At 47.6% G+C, this 25,917-nt stretch overlaps 1 protein-coding gene across 4 annotated transcripts in view; it reads left to right on the top strand.

Moving 5' to 3' along the window:
- The first annotated feature begins 829 nt into the window (after nt 1–829).
- Nucleotides 830–25,917, top strand: part of LOC146199438 (uncharacterized) — a 63,548-nt gene continuing 38,460 nt past the window's right edge. Inside the window, exons 1-2 of one of the 4 annotated variants that reach the window (XM_084594924.1) lie at nt 830–988; nt 8,154–8,298. In XM_084594924.1, coding sequence (XP_084451050.1) covers nt 8,176–8,298 — 123 coding nt within the window. In that variant the 5' untranslated portion in view covers nt 830–988; nt 8,154–8,175. Of the gene's footprint in view, nt 1,078–1,293; nt 1,316–6,249; nt 6,271–8,153; nt 8,299–25,917 lie in introns of those variants that run through there. The other 3 variants (XM_084594925.1, XM_084594927.1, XM_084594923.1) reach the window with 3 other exon arrangements.

Genomic DNA, 25,917 nt, shown 5'->3' with positions numbered 1-25,917 from the left:
TACACAATCAGGATGATTTCATAACAAGTAACATAGCGCTGATGCTGCTTACAGTTTATTCCTAGAAACATAAGAGCTTAAAAAAAAAAGACCTTTTGGAAACTTATGTGCTCGCCGATATATCTGATAGTCGCACAGTTTCAAGTACGCAGGCTTACAAGACACTGCAAATAACATAGCATACCACGACGATTCAAATGCTGCAAAGGTGAAGAATTCTTGCATGAAAATCTGAAGTACCCTTCAGGTCACAAGACACAACTTTTCTGCTCAAGGAACTGTAATATATTATCACTCCAGCTACATATTTAATCGTAAAGTGTGGAGTAAATATTCCCTCGCATAACACAAAGCTGTGCTCTGCAGCTCTCAAAGAAACAAGAAAGTAGTCATAGCTCCGAGAAATGCGTGCATTCCTAAAGCTGACGAAACACAAGTGCGCTAATTCGCCTTCTATTCAGGCATCTGCTACGCAATGGGAAATGGCGTAAGGTGCAACAAAACAACCACCTAAACGCTACACTGAATTGGTTCACAGCAACCGTGCACAATAAGAAAAGAAAAATAAGTGCGGGGGAAAAGATATAAGCGAAGAAAGCACCGTTTTAAGATTACCGCAGTTCCTCGACAGCTCGTCGAACAGCACATACCTGGAGCACGTTGCGTTCGCAGCTAGTAGCCTATCGCGCCCACTTCCCTACTGGAGCGAGAGCGCACAAACACAACTATTATTTCTTTTTTCGCCTTGGCATCGAGAGGCAATCCTTATCCGTCACGTGACTAATCTTCGACTCCCCCCCCCCCCCCCCCCCCCCCCCCATCTCTCGCCGCCGCCGCCGCACCACGCACACACAAAGATTTCGGTGCGCGCACGCTCTCGCTTGTCGCATCGCTCGGCGCCAGGCATCTGCTTTCGAGGACGCCGAGAGTTGCTGGAGTAGGAACTGCTCTCGTCGCCTGGCTGAAAGGCGTCGGCTTGCGACGCGGGGTAAGTCGACGCTCTTTGCGTAGCAGCGCGTACGCTCTCGCTCTCATCTGCTTTGTGGCGGGAAGCGCGGTGCAAGGAGCACGAACCAGGTAAGAGAAAGCGTTGGAAGCCATTTGGGAAACCCGCTTGGAAGTTGGGCGTATGCGTTGGAAGCCGTTGGGGCAGCAGGATGGCAATTTGTGCTGAGTAGACGACGGCGTCGTATAAATAACCATTGCCTGAGGGGGTGGATGTTTGACTGTAGGTTAACCTCGAAGCTGCGGTGACTTCAGCAACGTTTGCATTTTTACGTTAATTAGCAAGGTTGCAGAGCTCTCCTGTTGGTAGGTAAGAAATATTGTTGTTCCGTGTATTCAAAGTTTTGTTACTGTTCTGGTCGTTTTGTGCGATGAAAAGAATCTAATTTCTTAACTTAGGCTGTCCGTAAGCTGGACATATAAAGTAAAACGCAATAGAAAGCTTCGCGTCAGTCTGCTAGAGGAGTTTTCATTTATTACTGTTTCGTCTACGTGACTTCATACATATAGCATTGAATTCTACTTCTGTTTTATTGCTCCTTTTTCCCCCTATGTAAACACTGGGTGCTGGCGGAATTGAGCCGTTGACGTGCGTTGTGCAGCGTAGCTTTGGTGTAGTACAATCTGTGTGCTGTAAGGTTATACACCCTTATTTTTCTCGTTATCTTTGGCACTAAATTTTTCTTAGTGTAGTGCGCTCAAAGTAGTAACAAGGTGGCTAACTAATATGCTAAGCGTATTGTGCAATTATATGTGTGCGGGTGGCAATATTATCATCTAGCTCTACTTAATCATAGCTTGCAGAAGGTAAGCGGCTTATATAAACACACACTTGACGGTTTTTTAGAAGTGAGGGGGGGGGGGGGGGGGGGTTGCGCAAGCCATGAAGGCTGAACCATATGTTGGAGATAAACTGGAGGACGTCGTCTGAAGGCCACTTTCATTTGTGGAAGGTGGGTAGTGGTGCATCCTGTTCTCGGCTTGAAATTTCCTCTCATTGCTTGCAGTTTGATTTTTCGTGTTGCGTATTTTATTATGCTCTGGATATTAAAAACTATGCTTAGCTGTTCTGGTTTGTTTTGTCGTATGTTCCTTTCTGGATGCTTTGCTCAAATTGCACCCCCCCCCCCCCCCCCTATTTCGCAATAATGCCCTTGATGAGCTGCAGGTACTTGTAAAAAATATAAACCACTTACCCTTACTCTTTCATCTTTATTCTACTGTTTCTGCATGAGTTCATGCACTGCGGCGAGCTACGATATGGACAGCGGTACTTACATTTTATCAGCCTAGATATTGTCAGCAAATAAGACCCCCCTGAACCTCTTGAGCACGTTCGCCATGTACTAAATTAGCATACAAAACAGGTGCACGAGCACTTACTTTGCAAAGCAACTAGACTTTACCTTTGTGAGATATTTTTATGCGAACAGGGGGCGGACGTAAACAAAAATTTGTAACCTTTTCGAAGCACAGCTGACTCAGATGAGTTCCGTTATTTGTTAATCCCCTTGAATCAAACCAATTCAATCTGCACCTTGGAACAAGCTGTTTCTGCCTCGTGAACTTGACACGCAACGCATGCCTAGTGAGTCTCGATGAAAACTTTAGTCTAATAGTAAATGTGGCGGTGAATTTTGTCTGCACTGGATTTATCCTCGGCTATACTGTAGTTGTGGCTTCATGTCAGCGTCTTTGGAGTAAAACTACTCGATAGACTCTCCGCTCCTTTTGGCGCATTCCTCTCCTTTACTTTTCAACGAAACAATGGGTTCATTATATTTGAACGAGGCCCCTAGATTATTCTGCGCTTGGCCAAATTTAAAGGAATCAGATGGCAGTTTTTCGCATGCGTTTGAATGATTTATTCCCTACTGAAATTAGTAAATTAGTGCTTCGCACGTGGCATACAAGGGCTCCTTACGGCTTGCTATATTCCTATCAGGGGTAGTAATCCAGTTTGATAGCCGCGTGCAACCTTTCCAGTGCCGGTGCAGCATCGGCAGTCAAATAATCTTGCAATCGTTCACCATCGAGTTGTGACCTATATATATAGCTATTTTGTTGCTCTATCAGCACGCGAGATACAATATCTTGAAAGGTAGCTATTCACGGGGCTTGATTACACCCTATATGGAGCTAAGTGTTGAATGAATCTCTGAGCGGAATGCGTATAGCGGGAGGCGACCAAGCCGCCTTGCCCACTTTGGATGAAGTCTTGTCAGGAAAGGCGCGCGGTAGCCAGCGTTGTCTCTGTGCAACGCATTAAAGTCTGTTATTCTAGCCGTTACTATACTTTCTAGTTCGCTTCTAGTAATGAATGTGTTATTGTGTGTTATCAGATTTTAGAAACAACGCGCAACAATGGAGCAGGACACAAGCGCTGACTCGCAACTGTTGTTAACCACTACAAACAATCAGTTGTTACGGAAGCAACGTCGGTTGCTATGAAGGTCTGCAAAGAACTTAAGCTTGATTGCCTCTTTCGAGGCATAAAACACGCAACAAACATAACCTGGGCGTATTTCTGTGAAAATTCAAACTGGACTGTCCCTTCAGGATAGTAATTTCTGAAAGTGGCACTTGGTAAAAGATGTTTACCTGCTTTCTGCGAGAAAAACTAACTAAAACTCCAAATCATTGACGACCCTTTCCATGTAAAATCCTCGAACGACGTAGTTAGTTTTTTAAGCGATAGTTCTAGCATTGGCTTTGCTGTGTGCTCGGTCGACGTCAGATTTGTATTATTCCAATCCACAGGACGAACTAATGGGTTCTGTTGAAGAATCCACACGTACGGGGCGGTTTGCTTTTCAAAAGGCCTGGCGGATCTCTGGTGTTCTTGGAACTTTTAACGGTGTACCTGAGGTCGACTTATGTTCTTTAGGACGAAAACTCATCTTCAAAAACACTGTTTGTGCATTGGGTCAAGTATCGCGCCTTTACGAAGTGGTGGTGATGTGTATTTGGATAGAAAAGACAGGTCCCTTAACCTAACCCTCGCTGGCTCAGATGTTAATGTTTAGGTATGTTGCTGACGACGTCGTTCTTTGTAGCGGCCAAAGCGCAAATACTCTAGATAGAGTGATGGGGCAGTGGGCCGCTTTGCAGCTACTTGTAGTCCTGCACGAGCTTCCTGTCCTATGGTCTCTCAGGTTTTTGGACTTGCGGCTAGAGTTCACAAGAGGGCATACCTGCTGGGCGCAAGTGCAATTCCATTCGGCTCACTCAAAGCTGGCCAAGAAAGCTATATTGTAAAGTTGTGCACCAGAAGTCTTGTCCGCAAAATGACAGACGGCTTGGCGGAGCGGGTTACGGGTACCCCCCCCCCCCCCCCCTCCCCACTTGCTAATATCAGTTGCTAAACGGTCGAAAAAGCCAATGATGCGGGCTAGGCCCGAACAGCTGGTTGAACCAAGAAAACATAAAGTAGGCCTAGAGTTGGAATACCTTATATTCACAACGTTTTACATCGCCTAAAGAGAAATGGGCGAAAAGCTGGAGTGACTATGGCTATGACGGCCCTAAAAATCTGCTCCGTGCAGACGAGTGGATGAGAACGCTGCATTAAAGAAACAGGCCTGCACGATTATACACCAAACTTCCTTTGTAGAATGTTCTGTAGGCCTCGCTTATTCGTTTCCTGTTACATGTGGGAAAGAGTACATAGGACAGATTGGCAGGTGCATGAATGAAATACTTCTAGAACCTAAGACTAATTTCAAGCAACCGTGCAGAAATCTGGGGATTCATTGCAGACTGTCCCTCAAAAACTGCTGCACCTGATCGAGCTCATCAAATGCAAATGTATTGTCCGGCACAAATAGCAGCTCGTCAGAGAAATTATCGAGGCAACCTCGATAGTAAGGCTGAGCGACTGTTGTATCAGCACGGTCTCTGCATTGAGAAGGAATTGAACATTTTAAGATTGTGATTCGCTTCTTTGATTACAAGGCTCTGCTTGTCAATTGAAATTGCCTCGGCCATATGATTGTGACGCATGCAATTTGAGTTGTGGTGCAAATGTTATAAGAAGTCGTGTTTCTTCGAAATAAAAGCACTTCTATGTCAGCGCTTGTCTTGTTCCGTTGTTACGCTGTGTTTTGTCAAAAATGGATAGCCAACTTACCCAAGTAGCTGTCCTGGCTAATTTCATCAGATTCCCCCAGACAAGCTTTGACCCACCTACACTCCCATACGGCCTTCGTAGGTCCCTCAAATACACATGCGGCTAGTTTTAAGTTTATGGAAGATAGCGACACGTGTATTATGCAGAGAGCAGCGCGATAGGCACGATGGCTACTAGGTTGCCAACTCTGTACCATCGCATATTTCGTGACATTCATTAAAAATTGCAGATGTGAAAAGGTTTGGAAGGGAAATGTTCCTTTTGTTTTGCGTGCACAATACTGTGCGCGGACTGCTTTACACCGTCACGAGGACGGTGCACCTGTTTCACATTTTGTCCTTGCAGTTATGGGAGTGATAGTGTGCTGCAAATGCTGACTTCACTGGTGCAACCGTCTAACCTTAAAATGAGAACACGTTCGGACAATTGCCCGATGTGCTGGTACAGTCGAGAGCGATTTGAAGGTTATCGCGTGAGAGTCTACCAGCCTAGCACTCCAGGCACCTGGCGGCCGGGTTCGGATCAGGAAAAATCATGATTTCGCACTCTTCTCTCCCTCGTTCGCTGTTCCAAACAACTATATTCACCCCCGCGACAAACTCACCGCCCTTTCTCTCTATTCTAAGCATTACATTTATTGCGATAAAGGGTCCAATTTCAGGTACTAATACCAAAGAATACGTCGGGCTTACTACGATCACTTCCTGTTCGCAGAATCAAAAAAAAAAAAAAAAAAAAAAACTGATAGCCCAAAAGGGAGTGATAGCTGCTGAAGGAATAGCAAAAAGAGTGAGGGAAGCTAACCTGATACCTCCCTCGCCTCGGCAGAGAATTCTGGGCCATGGCGCTGTTTATGTTCCCAGCCGACGCTCGCGCGATAACCTTCAAATCGCGCTCGACTGTACTTGGGAGTACTCACGGTAGCGTAATGGTGGCTGGTATAGGCTTCCACCGTGTTATCACTGCTTCAACCGAATAGCCTTCTCTCTACAAGCCGGCGGCAACGCAATGTTTTGTTACTACCGCTCATGTTTTGGATCATGTTCTTTGCTTCTGCGGTTATTACAGACAACAAATTCCAGTAAACGTTTTCGGAGAGTCCCAACGGCCAATAGAGCCCATATACCTTCTGCAAAGTGAGTTTGGAAAGCAATTTTGTCATCATTCGTGATATTGTGGTACGGGATCGCGAAGACTAGTAGCGGCGTGAGAGGTCAAATATTTAGGGCTATTTGAGGATAAATTGTCTGCTACTGGCCGAGACTTGTTTAACGGCGTTAAAATATTTGCACCGTTGTCCTTTTTACGATTGCTTCTTTTTATGTTGTGGCAAGCGCAGCGGGTGTCCGAATAGTTTTCAAAACATATGAGACCGTGAAACGCCCGTCGAAAGCGTTTCCGAGGCAAAGGTTACGGAATGCAAACGTACATAGCAGTCCGTTGTGCCCAGGTGCCCCGATGCGGTGGCGCAGCGCTTAAAAAGCTCGACTGCAGTACCCAAGGATGCGGGATCGAATCCCGGCCGCTTTTCGATGCAGGCGGAAAGCAAGACGCCGTGCGATTTGCGAAGTCGGTGCACATTAAAGAACCACAGGTGGTCGAAATTTCCGGAGCAATCCATTACGGCGTATCATAGCCTGATTAGATTTGGAACGATAAACACCAGAAACCAAACCAAGCCATTGTGCCAAGGCCATAAGCGTGGCGGATGGTACAGCATAAGATACTGGATGCTGAATTACAGGGTTTTTTAATCCATGCCGTAAGGAAGACATTGAGGCCCGATTCATAATATATTCTGTGAGAGATAAAATCAAACATCCACAGGAAAATTGGAATACGACGTGCCAATCCATACTATGCGCCGCTCTTCTTCCTTTCCTATGTCGCGACACCGGAAGTTCCAATTCTGCGCTTTTCCTTCCTGTTTACGCCTGATGCGGAGCCTCGTTTCTAGTTGTCGGTACTTGATTTTATAAACAACATACGATGTTCTGCACACGCTTTATTAAGGGTTATATTTTGTCTATCACATTTTGCGAGGATATACTGGGCTGCTTTCGCACACTTGCATGTACGTCTAAATTTTCCGTGCAGAACATACGCCAGGCGCATTGAGACGTGCCTAATGCTCCCATACCTACCAATCATGTGGCACACGTGGCTTTAATCGGCAGTAGTAGCAGCCTAACTGCTTCCTCGGCAGTACAAAAGCAACTCCCATATCCCAGTAACCATGAAACCTCTTCTATGCCAGCTGCGGCAACCTTATCTGATCATACTACCAAACTCATGCGCCTATACCTAATACTGCGAAGCCCCTACTAAGCTTCCCTCCGTTAGAAATCCGCTCCGTTGCATTATGAGATCATTGGTGATATTGTTTTCGCAATATATGTCCTTCCCATACCCATTTCGGCTTCTGTACTTTTGTTAGAATTCATCGACTCCCAATCGCTCTCAGAACTACTTTATCTCCACCTGTCTCTCAGCATCACACGCATCATTTTAATTTCCATAGCACATCGCATTGCCCTACACCGAATATGAAGCTTTTGTTAGCCTCATTTCTGCCGAATAATGCCTTTAATAAAACAGTTATGCACTTTGTTTTTGAAGGATACCGGTAAACTATCATTCTTAACTTACTAATGCCTGGAAAATGTCACCCTATATCTAATTCTTCTGGTTATTACTCATCCGATCGAAAACAGGCACTACCTTCCCTAAATAGATGTTCCATGAAAATTTACAATTAGTATTTGGTACCTAACGTGAACTGCTGTGCCGTTCCGAGAATATCGAAACTAATCGCATTTCTTGATATTATGAAGAAATCTTTATGAACAAACCTCAGATGTGCAGCGTGCTTTGTGTAGATTTTCAGGAAACGTGTTTGCTCAGGAATTCAGCACCGTATTATGGAGATCTGCGTGTATTGTGTTCATATATTTCAGCTCAATATAGCAGTTGAGAACACGTGCAGCCTGTCAGTATATGAACCCTTCTACATTCGCAGCTTACGTCCAACAAGTGACATCATGACTGCTCGCATCGTGGATGGCGTGCTGCAGTCACCGTTTGCAGCCTCTGACTACCAGGGAATCTCGGTTCCTGAGCTTGTGCGGACGCGCCTGGAACAGTTTGCCGACAAGGTCGTCGCTGTGAGTAGAGAAACTTCGAGTCGTGTATATAGGATGGCGGACACTTTCCGGTGTTTCGCACAATCGTTACAGAGCAACCTGTGTAGCCCAGTAGGTGCTGCAGACGCTCGATAGTTTCCCTCGAAGTTGCCACTCATTGGCGTCTGAGTTGCAATAAAACCCAGACGGCATTTTAAACAGTACAATAGATGTGCGCCTATTTCGTGTAGCCTTCATCCATATTGCGAGGCCCAATCAGAGTTGAAACCACGTGGTTCAGGTACGCAGCTGAAGCGATCACCAGCCTCCCGGAGACACTGATTATTCAACGGGAAAACTTATTATTGTGAGAAGTTATGCAAATAATTTATTGAAAGAAGTCCCACCTTGGCCGCCGGTTAACTATGGTACTTCTGCAATGCCTTGCATACACACGATATGTTCCAAAACTGCAGTAAATTTGATTCCTCCATACAGAGTTGCTTAGTAAAGAGATCAGTATAACACTCGCATGTTTGTGGAACAAGCGAACAAAAGCACACTTGTGTCGGATTAGAGGCGCCATGAAGCACGAACAGGGCAGATATAGTTTGACGCAATAGATAGGGCGCCCTTGTCTACTCAGGCCAATCCCTCCGAAAACTGCTTATATAATATAAACTAAGAAACACGAAGAAAATGAAATAGTGGTTTGGCGCCAAACAGCAGATTTTGCGAGTATAATGCGTGCGTTGACGGCAATTTTTCTACGCAGATTAGTGAGGCTATGCTTCAACGTCACTGTCTTTAAAGCGACGGCAACATATCCTGTTGCAGCAAGGATGGCACAGGCTTGAGTCGTTGTCTGGAGTATTAGTCTAGTTTTATCTCCGATAAACGCGTCGTTTACTGCCTAGAAAACGCCAACTACTGAAAACTTGTCATAGTCATTATTTCGAATAACTGGAAAAATAATCATCTATGTCATAAGTACTTTCTTCTGGGCGAGTTGGTTCATATTAGCAAAAGGTAAAAGACTTGCGCAAAAAGTAGATGAAGAAAGAGACGTGACAACAAGACAGAGCGCAAACTTCCAACTGGTTTTATTTAGGTAACGGTACCTACTTATATAGACAAGTGAAATCATATCATATCGATCTTCTTCTGCTTCTTGTTTGTTGTTGATTTTTATGACTGACGCGGCTTTTGCCTAGAAAATTTGATTTTATTCACTTAGGTTTTCAGCCACTTGGCTGTTTTATCGGTTTTAGTTTGCGACTGCCTGTTTTACTTTGTTTTTAGGTCTGACATGGCTTAGCCATAGACAATGTGTTACGATTTTACGTGTGCTTGTCTGTTTGTGTGTGTATCTCTGTGTGTGCGTGTGTGTGTTGTTTGCGCGCGCGCAGTCTTGCATGTGTGTGTATCTGTCTGTGTTTGCTGGTATACCTTGCATACATCATTCAGCCTTCTTACACAGCAAACATTTTTTTGGCCTCAGTGATAATCTGATGAGATTTAAGTCATTTTTGCCCTGCTTGGTAGATGATTTTCGCTGCTTGTGCTCACGTGTTTACTCTTGATCGATATGATATGATTTCACTTGTCTATATAAGTAGGTACCGTTTCCTAAATAAAACCAGTTGGAAGTTTGCGCTCTGTCTTGTTGTCACGTCTCTTTCTTCATCTACTTTTTGCGCAAGTCTTTTACCTTTTGCTAATCATCTATGTAGTTGTCATCGCTGTCCGTTTATATTACATATAAGCTGTGTTTTTGAGGGGGAGAGCCTCACTATTACTAGCCTGTTCTGTCCGTAAAGTGTCGCCGGAAGTTGGTCTCCTCGTAACGTCATCACCAAGTGACGTCACGAAGCGACCTTATGCTACGCGTGACCAGAAACTGACCAGAAAAACGTCCTTCGTATTTCAAGGGGAGAGTCAATCGTTAGTGCATGAAATTGCATATTACGATGAGTAGCTATTAAGACGCCCACGGCGGAACACATCGCAGTTGGAAAATATGGCCTGTACTTCGTCATCGGTGATGTTTTATTTAGCCATGTTTCGGTTACGATCACTAAGTTACGTTCTGTATAGTGTCGATTATACTAGTTAATTCATTGCGCTTAGGCAGGAGGCTTCTGATGTTGGTGTAAAGGATTGAAAGTGAGCTAAGAGGGTCAGAATTTGAGGGCCTTGTTTACAACTATGGGGTTCGAGGTGAAACAAGTTGAGATGAGTGATCGTATGTGTATGTTGTGTTTCCAATTACCATCCTATCATCCTCCCGGAGAGTCAATATTTTCTGGTTACTTTTAGCGTAGTCTATCAAGTTCTTGCGAGCAGTGCGGGTATTGCGGGAGAAATCTTCCGAGACACTGAAATTGGTCCCTTTAAAGCATTTTGCGTTAGAATTTCTTTTCACTTTGAAGTGGGCGAATTTAACTATGATGAGTCTATTCTTGTTAGCTTTGAATTGATCAAGCCGGTGGGCCCGTTCTACGTTCGTTGGTTTGAATGTTGAGGTCCAGTTCAGATTTGCAAATGTCGGTAAATAGTTTTTCGGATTCGGCCCAGGGTTTACGGTCGATATCGTTTACTCAGAATACTAGATTAGATCGGCGGGCTCTGTCTTCACTGTCGTCTAGCCTACGCGCAATGTCAGCAAGTTTATTTGTGTTATCTTCAGCGAGGCATTGGACGTCGTTAATTTGGGCCTGGAGCGAACCAACTAAGGCAGTCTTCCTCGACCTTTGTTAGCCTTGTTTTTATCTCATCAAATCTTTTTTCGTGCTGAGTCAATTTAGTGTGGATTGGTTTCATTTCGTTGAGGATAGTTGCCTACTGATTCTTTAACTCGTCCAGTGCCTGCAGCAACTCATTGTTTATGTCGGCGCTTCCTAACCGAGTGTTAGGCCCAGGATTTTGCTCGATATCACCACACAGCAACAGAAAGTCAAAAATGACATGCGCACATTCAATTGCAATGGCAGAACAACGTCGACTCAGCAGCACTATCAAACCGGCGTATCGGGTACGCTTTCAAAAAAGATGGTAAATATTGTTTACCTGCACGTAGAAAAGGCGAGGCATTTTAGCGTGACTGTCTTTGGTTGTGCTGCCGAGTCCACTGAAGGGGGCATCGATTGCGCGGGCTTTTATAAGAGTTCATGGCGATGTAGCTGAGATAGCTGGCAGTTCAGGGAGCTCGAGGTGAAAACTCGCCGGCGATTCCTGGGGTGGCGTCAGAGGGCAGTAATGCCGGTCTGTCGATGAATCCTGGTCAGTTGCCGGTCGGTGTGGCAGTTTTTTTTTTTTTTTAATGAGGAGAAGTCGCACATCTCTTAAGCCATGCTCCACAACGCCGGAAGAGCTTGGTGAAGGGGCTGCGCATTTGGTCTTGACTGTGACGTCACGGCATGCGGCATACGCGAAGCTCGGCTCTGACCCTGGAAGTGAAGCTTTTCGCTTTAAACACATGCGCCTCTCTTAGTGACGTCACTCGGCGAGTTCGCGCATGCGCAGCGTTGGCTAAGAGTGATCACACGCATGTCAGATCCGGTGTTGACTAGACTAGTGAAGCTTTTCGCTTAAAAAAATCTCGCCGGGAAAACAATTTAGTGCATGCGGCTGTCGAAATAGCCAGGCGAGTAATGTCGACGTCCAAGGGGAGTCACGTGGTACCCAATTTATGGGATGTTTTGTCGTAGCATGTCACAAACCGGAAGCTCTTCTTTTTCCGTGTCTCCTTATTCTTGCATAAAGAATTATTACGCAATTCCCCAATGCGGGTGCCGCAGTGATTTTCAGACGTACGCATATGGGCGATGACAAATGAGCAAAACTGAAAACGCACAAGGTTAAGAAACGGGCAACACTGCGGTTAACATATATTATAACGAGAAAATACATCACATATCACTACGTGCACAAAGATGGATAAAAAATTAGAGCACTGCAGAATCTGCATTGGAGTAATGCGAAAGCACGGATGCTGCTGTTGGTTGCTTCTAGTTGCTTAATTCACTTCCTGTTTGCCCATTTTAGTCTTTGGTACTTTCAAAATGCGCGCCAATCCCTTCATATGCCCTTTTCCCCGGCTCTGCTTCCGGCTGTGTGACGTTACATCCTTGACTTCACCTCAATTGACTGAATTATTTGACTATTTTAGTCGTTGGTAGTTTCAAATTGGGTGCCGATCCTTTCCTATGCCCTTTTTTGGCTCGACTTCAGGTTGCGTGACGTCGAATCCTTGACCTCACCTTAATTGACTCTTCAGGTTGCGTGACGTCGAATCCTTGACCTCACCTTAATTGACTGATTTAATTATTTTAGTATTTGATACATTTAAATGTGGTTCCAAGCCTTTGGCTATTGAGACCATTTTCACCTTCGCTTTATATTTTCTTGCCTCTAATGAATTACCTAAACAACTTGTTGGCCTAATTACTTTTTCGGACACAACATTACGTCACCCTTTATCGATTGACACCACTCATTAACCTGTACCACTTCTCAATTACTCACAACTGCTGGGGATACGATTTTGCGAACACGTACTGCGGACGCGGTCTGCGGATAGAAGTCAGTGAGCATACCGAAGTAGCGCTTTCGCATTAAAAACCAACGCGACGCGTCCGTCCGACACGGAAAGAAAAGGGCAAGACTATTGGTGAAAGAATTCTCCCCAAGGTAATAATAATTGGTTCATAGGAAGGGAAAAACACAGTACCTCTCCCTTTTTCTGTAGACAACTGAACGCCGTAAAGGAAGGGAAGAAGGAAGGAGTGAAAGTAAGAGAGAAAGATGAGCCGGTACTGGAAGGCTACGGCGTAATTTCGACCACCTAAGGATCTTTAACGTGCGCTGCACAGCACACGGACGCCTCTTCGTTTCGCCTCCGTCGAAATGCAACTACCGCGGTCGGGATCGAACCCGGGTACTCGGGCAAAGTAGTCGGGCGTCTTACCTCCCCCAAGGTACAGATACAAAAGTTACTTCCCTGAGCACGAAGGCTTACGATTTTTTTTTCGTAGATGCACTAAAACGGGGAAATGTTTAGGACATTGACATGTGTGATGTGTGAGGACAAATTACCAAAACTGAAAATGTACACTGTTAAGAACAGGGGACACTGCTTATAACATACCTCATGAGGTAATACATTAAAAATCATTATTGACATTCCGAAAAAAATATTGGCTGCTTGTGATGATTTTATACACAATTTTGAATGGCAATATCCATAAAGTTGTAACTTTCTATATGACTATAGGGACCGGACAGCTGAATGGGTGGCGCCGCCTCTCGGCGCATCGCTCAATCACAGGAATGCGCCGGCCCCGGCCGGCGCATTGCCAGCGCATTGGAGGTTACTGTTTGTCGTTGGTTTGTGTGGAAATTGGAAATCCTAAGGTCTAGATGACGTTGTGCCTGAATATATCCTGAAGAGAACAGAAAGTTGGGCTAGTTAATTGTGTGAATATGTTCAGTGAAATGAAGTCTGGTCGAACAAGGCTGGCGAAACGCGGTGCGTTGTTGGCTCCACTGGCAGCTACGCAAACTCGTCGGACGTTTTTAAGTCGATTCATTTCTACGGGTTTCCACAGAAGCATGAATGGCGGGTGACCTAAGCATGGTTCTTTGAAAGGCAAAGGCACGAATCTACGTATTTGGTTACTGTGTGGTCATGGAAAGCGCCGAATTTTTAAAATTCCGCTTGCTACCGGATGCTCTGTGCCTTCTGTTCCCCACGAGTGACGGCACGAGAGTCTCGGAACCGAAGCCGCACTCCTTCATCTGTAGTCACTTTATTGACAATTGGAAATCGAAGTAACCCAACAGCGTAAGTTACAACGCTAGCATTTCCCCGCCTGTGTACAAGAAAGCCCCAGCACGGAAAAAGAAAAGGCAGCTCCACCATCTTCGTTCGGGCTGCGTTACGACCTTCAGTGATGGGTAGAGACAATGTTTGTGCGCATACTTACGCTGACAGTCAAAAATAATTAACTTTTTTCTCTTAACAGAAGAGCAGATAGGAGACATGAACAATCCCTATTGCCATGATCCTGTCATTTTTCCTCTTTTCGTTTGTCAACCAATGAAAATGCGCTGAGAGCTAGCTCTGCGTTGATACTCTTGGAATTTGTTAACATTTGTTTGTGGCGTGTCCATTTCACCTAATAAAATCACTCATTTCAAAGCTCAGTCAATACCGCATGGTCACAGAATCTGCTATCGGCTTCATATAAAAGTCGAACAAGGAAAAAAAAATACAATTTAATTTGTGGAAACGAGCATAAACGTAGCATGTCTTTTTTTTTTTTTTTTAATTTCGAAGGCCATGTAGCGTTTATTTTTTTTTTCGCATTCACGTTGCATCTGACGCGGCTTTACGTATTTTCTCAGCAGTGTCCATTTCCTGGCCCGCCTAAATACATGTTTCTCATCGGCGTTTTAGTGAACGTGAGATTTCTTGATTGTGGCGTAGTATGGCAAGACCGTTTTACCTCTCTCAGAAATTGATTCTAGGTATGGCCAATGTAAACAGATTTAGCAGCAGTCCGGCAAGCTGCAGTGACAAAGTTGTAAAAGGAATGGCTTTCAGTTATCCGGATCCCTTTACGTGCAAATAGAAAACTACATACATGGTCGTGTCCTCCCACACTCATCAGGTATCGAGGTCAGCTAGGTATCGGCCCCGTAAGTTCGTGGTACGCTGAGAAAGTAGACCACCTTAGCGAACGAGCCATCAGAAAGATTAATTTAACAATAGAACGCTTTCTTAGTTGTCGGTGGCTTATCTTACAACACATCACACTGTGTTTTTTTTTTCGATTGTATTTAACAGTTTGACAGTATTGGACTATTGCCTTCAGATGTTCAAGGCAGGTGCGGTCAATCGCATTGAACTTCCTGCGCTGAGAGAACGCTAGCAGGAAATTTAATTTTTTTTCTTTTCACAACCTACGCAGCATGTCGGGAGAAAGGCATGCATAGTATAATATTTTCTAAGTCAATTATATGTAGCAGCTCCGACGTGTTCAACAAGAGCATTGCCGTATATGTGAAAATGATGCTGAGGTGGTATTACTAATTTGGCTTATATTATGATTAAGTTTGACGGCCTCAAGGCCGGGTTCAGTGAGCTATTGTAGCGTAATTGTGCAGGAAGTCCTGGAAGTATATGTGTGTTTGCTATTCCAACCATAAATAGGATCCTACTTTTGTCTTGCTTGTTTATTTTTCTCCTTTTACAGCTCTCGTTGTAAGGTTGAAACTGGAATGTCTCTGAATCGTTTGAGCCTAGCTATTACCAAAAAAAGACAGGTGCAGAATCTTTTTCATTTTACATGAACGCTGACCATTACAACTACCACGCTACACGGCTCGGCGGTATTTGATCTTCAGGCAGATTCAGACTAGACCTAATATAAGATAGACGCGCAGTGCAGGCGCAATTCCCGTCTTCGAAGTCGCCTTAACAAGTGCCTAACGAAGGTTTCCTAGCGCATGGTGAAATCACGCGCGCTGCATTTTCGAGTATATATAACAGAAATACCATGCGCCGGGCGGTTTCAAAACAACAACAAAAAAAAACACGCACACCCTGCCGAGAACGGCCCTTTTCTTTTTCAAGATTTCCCTGTCAAAAAAGACTCCTTGCGATTACTCAAAGCAGCTCAAAGCTCTCAAAGCCACACCGCAAAACGACGGGTAGGAACAGGCTCAAAAACGCCTCGCAGAACGGAAACGACTGCGCCGCTCAGCTGCCTCGCCATTCCGCTGTTTCGGCACTCCGCCGTGGATGGCGCTGTTCCACCGAGGCGACGGTGGCGCCATACAACGGGCGCCCGGTCCCTATAATGGATATTTAGAAAACGTTTTATTAGACATCGGACGTTTAAATTAGGCATTCAAATGAGCGCCGACAAATGACCAAAACAGGAAATACACGATTAACAATAGACCCTCAAAAAATATTACAAACTCTAAATGACTGCAACAAACTGTCCGTCACTCCGCCACATATTGATACATGGCTGTCCATGGTACACTTATTTTATCTTCCTAGCTATGGATTATATACTCATAACTTTAAAAAATATATTTGGCTTAGTTGCGGAAGAACACGCGCTTAGGTGATTACCCAAGACTTTTATTTGAAACATGCAAAAAATTGTTCACCTTAAAATGTATTCCAAGGCTAAGTAGTTTCGTATATTCTCGTTGATATGTGTTTTGAAGCATAATGATAATTGGTTCACAGGAAAGAAAAGGCGCAGTATGTCACACCGTGGACACCTGAACCGCACCGTAAGGAGAGGGAGGAAGGGGCAGTGAAATTGGATAGTGAAAGGAGTCGTAGTGCAGGGCATTGGAGTAATTTCAACCACTTGGAGATCTCTAACGTGCACTGACGTCGCACAGCACACGGACGTTTCTCAGTTTCGCTTCCATCGAAACGCAGCCCCTGGCGGTGAGGACCGAACCGGGTGCTCCGGGTTCTCCGGTGCGAGCTGAGAGGGCGAGGCGGTGAAGGGTGGCTGTCCCTGGCCCTACTGGGCTGGGACGGTAGGTCAACGCCGCTTGCGGGGGGGGGGGGGGGGATAGCCAGCCACTGATTTTTTATGTTGTAGGCCGTCATTGCACCCGCCAGCGCTTAGGTGATGGACGACGGCTGTGGCGGCGCGCGTCTTTCTCTGTTGTTGTTGTTGTGGCTGCAGGAAGAAGCAAAAGAAAATGCGCGGCCGTGCTACTGGCTCTGTAGCTGAGCCACCTCCGCTGCTGATTGATTTGTAGGAAGGGAAAGTCGTGGTAACTGTCTCACTTGTTTTTTGTGGACACCTCAACCACGCCGTAAGGGAAGGGAGGAAGGTGGGAGTCAAAGTGGAAAGAGAGAAAGAGGAGTCGTAGTGGAGGGCTACGGAGTAATTTCGACCACCTGGGGATCTTTAACGTGCGCTGAGCTAGGAGGGCTGGGAGGATTAGAAGCCAATCTGCTTTCTAAAGTTTGAATTTTGGTAAGCAGCACCTCATTTTGGGTCCGGATGGCTGCCATCTGTTTTTGGAGCTCGATATCAACGTGAGAATGGGAGGGAGGGGGAGGAGAGGAGGCAACCCCACCAATGCCACTCACCTGTTTGTCATTTTTCACGGCACGGGCCCAAGCGTCAGCTGTGCCATCCGTCTTGTTAGTATGGGCTTTGTGGCCTTTTCCCCCATTCGGTGGTGGCGGAGGCGTCTGCCCCTTGGCGCCACCTCCGGCAGGGGACTCTGGCTGCTTTTTCGTTGTGACGTTGGTCTGACGCTTTGCGATGTCTTTGGTCTTGGCGCCGGAGTGTTTTGGCTTCCCGTCAGAATGCCGTGTTGCTGGAGGCCCCGAGCGCTTGGCCGTAGAGGGCAAGCGGAATTTCCCCGTGCACTCAGGAGAGTTTGTTGGTGCCCGAACCCACATGTTGCACATTTATGCTGACAGTCGTGAGGAGCCCGCACCCCCTCCACTGCCGGCACTTTTTGGCCACACAGGCCGCAGTTTTCACCATTCGGTTTGGGACATGTGTCCGCCCGGTGTCCAACTGTGCCGCACTTCACACATGCCGGAATTGTTCTTTTGTATGCCCGGACCAGGGCAATTTCTGAGTTGTAATGCACATACCGAGGCACCGTCTTCCCGGCTAAGGTTTTTCCCCGTGCACTCAGGAGAGTTTGTTGGTGCCCGAACCCACATGTTGCACATTTCGGCTGACAGTCGTGAGGAGCCCGCACCCCCTCCACTGCCGGCACTTTTTGGCCACACAGGCCGCAGTTTTCACCATTCGGTTTGGGACATGTGTCCGCCCGGTGTCCAACTGTGCCGCACTTCACACATGCCGGAATTGTTCTTTTGTATGCTCGGACCAGGGCAATTTCTGAGTTGTAATGCACATACCGAGGCACCGTCTTCCCGGCGAAGGTGAGCTGGGCCGCGTTGGAGGTGCCGTATTTTAGGATGTCGACGACCTCTCCGGCTCGCCATTGAATTTTTTGTTGCAGGGACGCAGTGGTCTCGCAGCTCGCTACGGTGATGACACCTTTACAAACATTGTCGGTTTGCTTAAGATGGCCCCGCATGACAATGGAGCCTTTCGGAGAGGCAAGTTGAAATTCGCCAATGAGGCGATCTGCCACGTCGGCAACCGGGGTGCCCGTGACAACGTGATTTTGCTCCCATGAAGGAAGCAGAGTGAGAGTAGCTGCTGCCGACGCACCCAGTAGGGCCTTGAAAGCTTCTCCCAACTGACCGCATTTATACAAATCCCGGAGGGCCACCGGTGTGCTGGGTTTGAGGACGACTTGATAGTCATCCGGATGGAATCTTGGAAGTGGTCTGGGTTTCCACTTCGGTGTCGGCTTATGAGCTGAACCGCCTTGGGACGCCTCCGCACGCTGGACGCCATTTTGCTGATTTGAGAGCGCTGACTCCGCTGACGTGGCGGAGGACGCTATCTTGGCTCATCGTTGGGATTGGCGTTCCACGAGCTTGAACAGATTTTCATGCCGGAGAGCTGATCCCGGCATAAGCTCTTCGGTGGGGGCAACCGGGACCGTGGACCAGGCTATAGTCTCGGGATCGTAGCCTCGCTGAGCTTGCAGAGCGGCCATATTCTCCGGAAGGGCTCCTCGGCTCGGAGACTGACTACGAAACTGACCTCAATGATCAGTGCAGCGATGGAGCAGGTCCTGACCAAGGTCATAGAGACTGTTCCGGCTATGATTTCAAAACATGTCGGTGAAAATGCCCGCCTTCTCCGATGATCGGGACCCCTTCGGGTTGTGTCCTCTCGACTTCCCAAAACAAGCCGTCGAGTCATAAACTCTGACACCGAGGAAGCTGCCCTTCACCCCAGGACCGAGATCCATGCCCAACCTTTGGGTGCTGGCTCTGAGGTAGTCGCTCCCTCCAAATTTATATTTAATCCTAATGATGGCGGGGCCCCCTAAAAGTAGGCGCGTTCCACCTTCAAACTCTGCTTCCCCATTTACAATAACACAGTGGAACTGCAGAGGTTTCCGTTCTCGCTGTAAGCGGGCCAACCTCCGTCTTTACCTCGCAACTTTTGAATGCTTACCAGCCGTGGTAGCCCTCCAAGAGCCAGGGATGGGCGCCGCACTCACAAGCTGTACGACATTCCAACAAGACCCCTCGACTTGTCTTTGTGTCTACAAAAATTATACAGCTAATCTTGTCGACCTCGACCTCCAAATTGTATATTTCTACGTGATGGTGACTCTCCTCCCTCTCCGCAAGCAGGACCCACCACTTCATATTCTCAATGTATACTGTCCTCCTAAACTGCAACACATTTCTTTTGTTGACCTCTTCAGCCGAGCGCTGAGAGTCGCGGGTCGAGGCCCCCTCCTGATTGTAGGCGACTTTAACGCCCCCAGTCGGCTTTGGGGCTACCACCGTGAAGAAAAGCGAGGGCGCAGGTTGGCGGAGCTTGCGTCCACGCTGGGGCCTCACTCTTCACACTGACCCCGTCCACCCAACCTGACTTGGTAACTCCGTGACAAGGGACATCTGTCCGGACCTCACCTTTACTTATAACATCCAACATGCAGACTGGGTCTACACCGAGGAAACCCTCGGCAGCCACCACTGCATTATCAATACCACAATCAGAACTCGTCCACTCTCTAAATCCACAACACAAGTCCGTCTCCCAGATTGGACGAAATTCAGGCAAAATTTCGACAAAACAACATCCATTACAGAGCAAGGGTAACCCTCATGGTCCCAGCATTTGGTTTCACACCTTCGCTCCACCGAAACTCAGATTCAGCTTTCAGACGTAGTATCGGATGTGGGCAACCACCTACATTCACCTCTGGGAAGCTCGGCACTGCCTCGTCCGCCGATGGCGCCGGCAGAAACATAACAGAAAACTTAAAGCTCGAATTGCCGAGCTCACCCAGCGAGCGGCTGAGTACGCGGCCCAGCTCGCCGGCTCTAACTGGATGGATAGGTGCAACACGGCAGCGCGTCAAATGTCCAGCCGAAACACATGGAGCCTCTTTCGCGCCATCATTGATCCAACTCAGACCCGTAGAGGAACACAAAAGCATCTTCAGCGTGTAGTCCACACCTTCTCTGGTAATACTCACAACTCGCGCACAAACTCAAGGACCGATATTTGTGCAACATACAGGGCACCCGTGGGCAGGCGTACACTTATGCAGGCTCTGAGAACGCTGAGCTTGATCAGCGTTCAAGCTCCACGACTTACGGGCAGCCCTAGGCAAAATGAAACGTGGTACTGCACCTGGCCGGGACAAAATCACTGTTAAATTACTAGCTAACCTTCCAGACTCAGCCTATACAACTTTATTGGACTACATCCATGCAATATGGCGAGGAGATGCGCCACTCCTCATTGATTGGAAAACTGCTGTGGTCACATTCATTCCAAAGGCCGGCAAAGCAATAAACACGGACAACCTCCGCCCTATCTCTTTTACCTCTTGTGTGGGCAAACTTATGGAGACGATGGTGCGGGACCGGTTGTCTGAGTACCTTGAGACACATGTCTTCGCGGACACCATGTACAGATTTCGCCCACACAGATCCGCACAACTACATCGGGAAGTCCTTGACCTCCTCGAGTGCCCTCATAACGACAGGGTCGTACTCGCCCTGGATCTTAAGGGGGCTTTCGACAATGTAACGCATGATAATATTCTCACTCATTTAAGTCAAAACCAACTGTGGCCATCGTGCCTTCCAATATATCCGCCAGTTCCTCACAGACCGCCACTCTTACATCCGCATTCAGGACAACGAACACGGCCCCTTCCACCTAGGTACCAGGGGAATGCCGCAAGGTGCAGTGCTTTCTCCCCTGCTATTCAATTTAGCCATGATGCGCCTGCCGGCCCAGCTGGGTGCTGTCGAGGGCGTGAAGCATGCACTGTACGCCGACATCACACTGTGGGCCACACAGGGCTCGCTTGGAGACATTGAGGCCAGCCTGCAGCAGGCGGCGACTATAGCAGACCGCTATGCAAACCGCTGCAGCCTTCAATGCTCCCCACAGAAATCTGAATTTGCGGATGTGCACAAATTCAGATTTCTGTGGGGAGCATTGAAGGCTGCAGCGGTTTGCATAGCGGTCTGCTATAGTCGCCGCCTGCTGCAGGCTGGAATCTGACTTTGTGCACATCCGCGTTGCCCCGCCGGGGTGGTGCAGTGGTAAGACGCCCGACTACTGTGCCGGAGTTCCCGGGATCGAATCCCGGCCTCGGCGGCTGCGTTTCGATGGAGGCGAAACGAAGCGGCGTCCGTGTGCTGTGCGATGTCAGCGCACGTTAAAGATCCCCAGGTGGTCGAAATTACTCCGTAGCCCTCCACTACGGCCCCCCCTTTCTCTCTATCCCCTTTCACCCCCACCTTCACCCTTCCCTTACGGCGCGGTGTCCACAGAGCAAGTGTGACAGATACTGCGCCTTTCCCTTCCTATGAACCAACCAACCAACCAACCAACCAACCAACCAACCAACCAACATCCGCCCCTTTCCCAAATGCACTACTAAAATTCAACTTACTCTTCAATCAGGTCCAATTCCAGAAACATAAGTCCGAGTACTGGGACTCTTCATTCACCAACACCGCAAGCCAGACATCACATTGGCTAAACTCCGCAAGGGGGGGGACCAGGTGGGCCGCATGGTCCGCCGGGTTTCCAATAAACGCGGGGGGTTATGAAGCACCTTGCGGCTAGTGGACACCTCTGGCCCGCACCATGGGGGGTGGTACACGGCCGCAGTCGTCCACGAGGAGAAAACAGTCAACGGTGTTAGCTTCAGGGCCCGCAACATAACTCATGCGGAGAAGGTCGCCATAGCATTGGCTGCTTCCCACTCTGACTCGAAATATATAATTTCCGACTCGCGAGGGGCCTGTCGGAACGTCGAACAGGGCTGGACCCCTTATCTAGCCTACCGAATACTTCAACATAGCTCCTACATTGGGGACCCCGCTACCCGATATATTATTTGGGCTCCTGCTCATCAGGGGCTTGCTGGAAACGACGCTGCCGACGCCGCCGGCGCGCTCTCTCTACGGGAAGTTTCCTCCTCCTCCCCCTCTGACCAGGACGCTGATCCTAACCCGGCTTATACATTCAAAGATATCGTAAATTACTACCAATCTAGCCACAACCTTTACCCCCGCCCATGTAAAGGCCTTTCAAAGGCGGATGAGCGGCTCTTATTCCGCCTCTATACCAACACACTGCTGTGCCCGGCAGCTCTAAAGCACTTCGACCCTGCTTTCTCTGGCAGCTGCCCGCACTGTGGGGTGGTGTCTTCGGACATCTGCCACATGGTGTGGGCCTGCCCCTCAAATCCGGCTATCTCCCCTCACCCCAACGCAACCCGGGAGAACTGGGAGGCGACCCTGCTCGGCTGCTCCAACCTGCAGGCCCAACGGGCCTTAGTCGGGCGAGCCCGAGCGGCGGCAGACGCCACTGGGGTCCCGAACTAGGGACCTCCACCTAGTGTTTGTGAGGGTTGGCCCCTTCAGGGTCAGCTCATGCGTAACCTCCTGTATTTGTATCCTATATAAATGTTTTCCACCACCACCACATCGCACAGCACACGGACGCCTCTTCGTTTCGCCTCCATCGAAACGCAGCCGCCGAGGTCGGGTTCGAACCCGGGTACTCCGGCACAGTAGTCGGGCGTCTTACCACTGCACCACCCCGGCGGGGCCCACCTCCGCTGCTTGGTGCGGACAGAACAGAAGAGAAAATAGAGAAGAAAAAGGAGAGAAAGACGCACGCTGCTACAAAAGCGGTCGTCCACCACCACCTAAGCGGTGGCGGGTGCAATGACTGCCTACAACAGATAAAAATTCGGTGGCTGGCTAGCCCCCACCGCAAGCGGCATTGACCTACCGTCCCAGCCCCATAGGGCCAGGAACCCGGGTACTCCGGCACAGAAGTCGGCGTCTTTCCGCTGCACCACCCGGGCGGGGCCTGCCTGGTAACGGAAGGAAGGAGAGAGCAGAAAAGGTGCTGTAGTGGAGGTCTTTGGAATTTTGCAACCACCTGGAGATCTCTAACGTGCGCTGACTGGTTGACCTCGCATAACACATGAACGCCTTTGCATTTTGCTTTCTTCGAAACGTGGCAGCTGCATTTGGGTTCGAGCCCGGTTCACCCGGAACTCCAGTTCAGTAGCCGAGCGTCTTACCCGTTTAGCCACCGCGGCGGGTGTCAATCCTGTCCGTCCGGCCTCAAGTGTCAAACTTCGCGAGATTGCTAGGGATACCACGAGATTGTCTTTAATGGCTCATACTCGTGGTCATGACCCTGTTCGTTCGGCCATGACCATGTCACGGCTTAACTATTACTAGTAATACTTAGGGCAAGTGTCTCACTGAACTGTACTAATTAGTCATTGGTCATGACTATTTGACATTAAAGAAATGAGATGACTAATACGTCACCACATGGTGACATCGACTGTGACGTCATGCCCGGAGGTGACTTTATCATAATGTCACACCCATCCATCTCTAATAATCGGAACTAACCCCATAATGACGTCACAATCGGCCATGACGTCACGACTGGTCATGACACCACCAGACAATTCACACATATACGAAGCTTATGCAAATTTCTAGGAAAGATAAAACGCAGTATCTTTCACAATTCAGACCATAAGGAAAAGGAAGTTGGGAGTGCAAAAAAGATAAGTGCCGTAGTGGATGGCTTCGGACCACCGCGCGATAGATGCTTTCGCCTCATGGAAGTTAGTGGTCCAAAGTGCCCCCTAGAATGTTTTTGCCAGGCTTTCGCATCATGGAGGTTAGTGGTCCAAAGTGCTGCCTAAAATGTTTTTGCCAGGGAACGGAAGGAGCACCAGCTATCTTAAATTCTCTGTAGATGTCTAAGCCCCCGCCGTGAAGAGATTTAGTTTAGTTTATGGAGTGAATTTAACTTCTATAAGAGATTTGGGCTATGATCGATGCCATAGCGAGGACTCCAGGTATTTCGACCACACGCGGTTCTTTAACCTCTACTGACATCGCACAGTACACGGGTGCCTTGCCTTTCGCTTATACCGAAAAGTGGTCTCCGCGGTCAGTATTTGATCTCGCATCCTTGGGCTCAGCAGTCAAGCGCCATAACCACTGAACCACCACTTGCTCCACAGCGGTGAGATGGCACGCTGCTGTCAGAACATGGGAAAATGAACTTTTTAAACATCTGTAGTTCATCCAGCGCTTTTACCTATTTAAAACGTGACGTTCAAGGTTACTCGTAAGTAACCACTCGCCTGCCTGTCATATCATCCTTAACAGCAGTTACCAAACAGCGACCTTGGAAGATGTATTTAACTGAGTTGGCACTCTTTCGATCTTAAACTATATCTGCTCGAGATACTTTCGCAAAACGAGTGCAGTAAAATAAATGCATTTTCCATGTTTGATTGCTGGTTCTGCACGACTAGCTATGCCTCAGTCCTTAGTAGTCATGAAAGAAAACCTTCATGAAAGCTTTTGACCTTGTACCGCATAAATTGAGATTAGAAAAATTATCAATGTATAACATTAACTTTAAAGTGATGGCATGAATTAGAGCGTACCTTCATTTAAGAAAACAGAATGGTGGTTAGTGGCGAAATCTCGGAAGAAATTGCTGTCACCTCTGCTCCCGCACGGGTCAGTTTTAGGATCACTTTTGTTTGTAATTTTAATATATTTTCGCTGCTATATCCTCCACATTGAGACTATTTGCTGAGGATTGACTTTTATACCGAACTGTCGCTTATCCTACCGATTGTGACCCTCTACATTAATCTTGGCGAAATCACTGATCGGTGTGATAAATGCGGCCAGGAAGACCGAATGCAAGTACATCAAAGCTAGAGGGGTTTATTGTAGCTAGAGGGGTTTATTGTAGCTAGAGGGGTTTATTGTAGCTAGAGGGGTTTATTGTAGCTAGAGGGGTTTATTGTAGCTAGAGGGGTTTGTTGTAGCTAGAGGGGTTCGTTGTAGCTAGAGGGGTTTGTTGTAGCTAGAGGTGTTTGTTGTAGCTAGAGGGGTTTGCCGTAGCTAGAGGGGTTTGCCGTAGCTAGAGGGGTTTGCCGTAGCTAGAGGGGTTTGCCGTAGCTAGAGAGGTTTGCCGTAGCGAGAGGGGTTTGCCGTAGCTAGAGGGGTTTGCCGTAGCTAGAGGGGTTTGCCGTAGCTAGAGGGGTTTGCCGTAGCTAGAGGCGTTTGTCGCAGCTAGAGGCGTTTGTCGCAGCTAGAGGCGTTTGTCGCAGCTAGAGGCGTTTGCTGTAGGTAGTGAATATATGAAAACATTATAATGTTAAGAACGGCCACACCTGAACTCCGATAGATATATGCGCCACAGTGCCGATAGAGCACCACGGTAAAAATGTCATCTATATAGAGCTCAAATTCACCAAAAATAGACTGCGGGCTGGTCTGAAAGCCCCACAAATATTTTTGAAGACTGAAATACCGAGTAATGCTTAATTTGCCCATAGCACTTATTGTATTTTTTGTGTGGTATGCTGAGGTAAAAAATTGGGGAAAAATGTTTTGTCGGTTTGAGTCTACTGCACATTTTCCCACTTAACAATGCTTCAACTCGCACTGAATTCCCA

This window comes from Amblyomma maculatum, chromosome 2 (assembly GCF_055883805.1).
Source record: "Amblyomma maculatum isolate TAMU_Amacu chromosome 2, ASM5588380v1, whole genome shotgun sequence".
Taxonomy (NCBI): domain Eukaryota; kingdom Metazoa; phylum Arthropoda; class Arachnida; order Ixodida; family Ixodidae; genus Amblyomma; species Amblyomma maculatum.
Note: the sequence above shows the minus strand (reverse complement) of the source record. Positions and strands in the feature narration are given on the sequence as shown.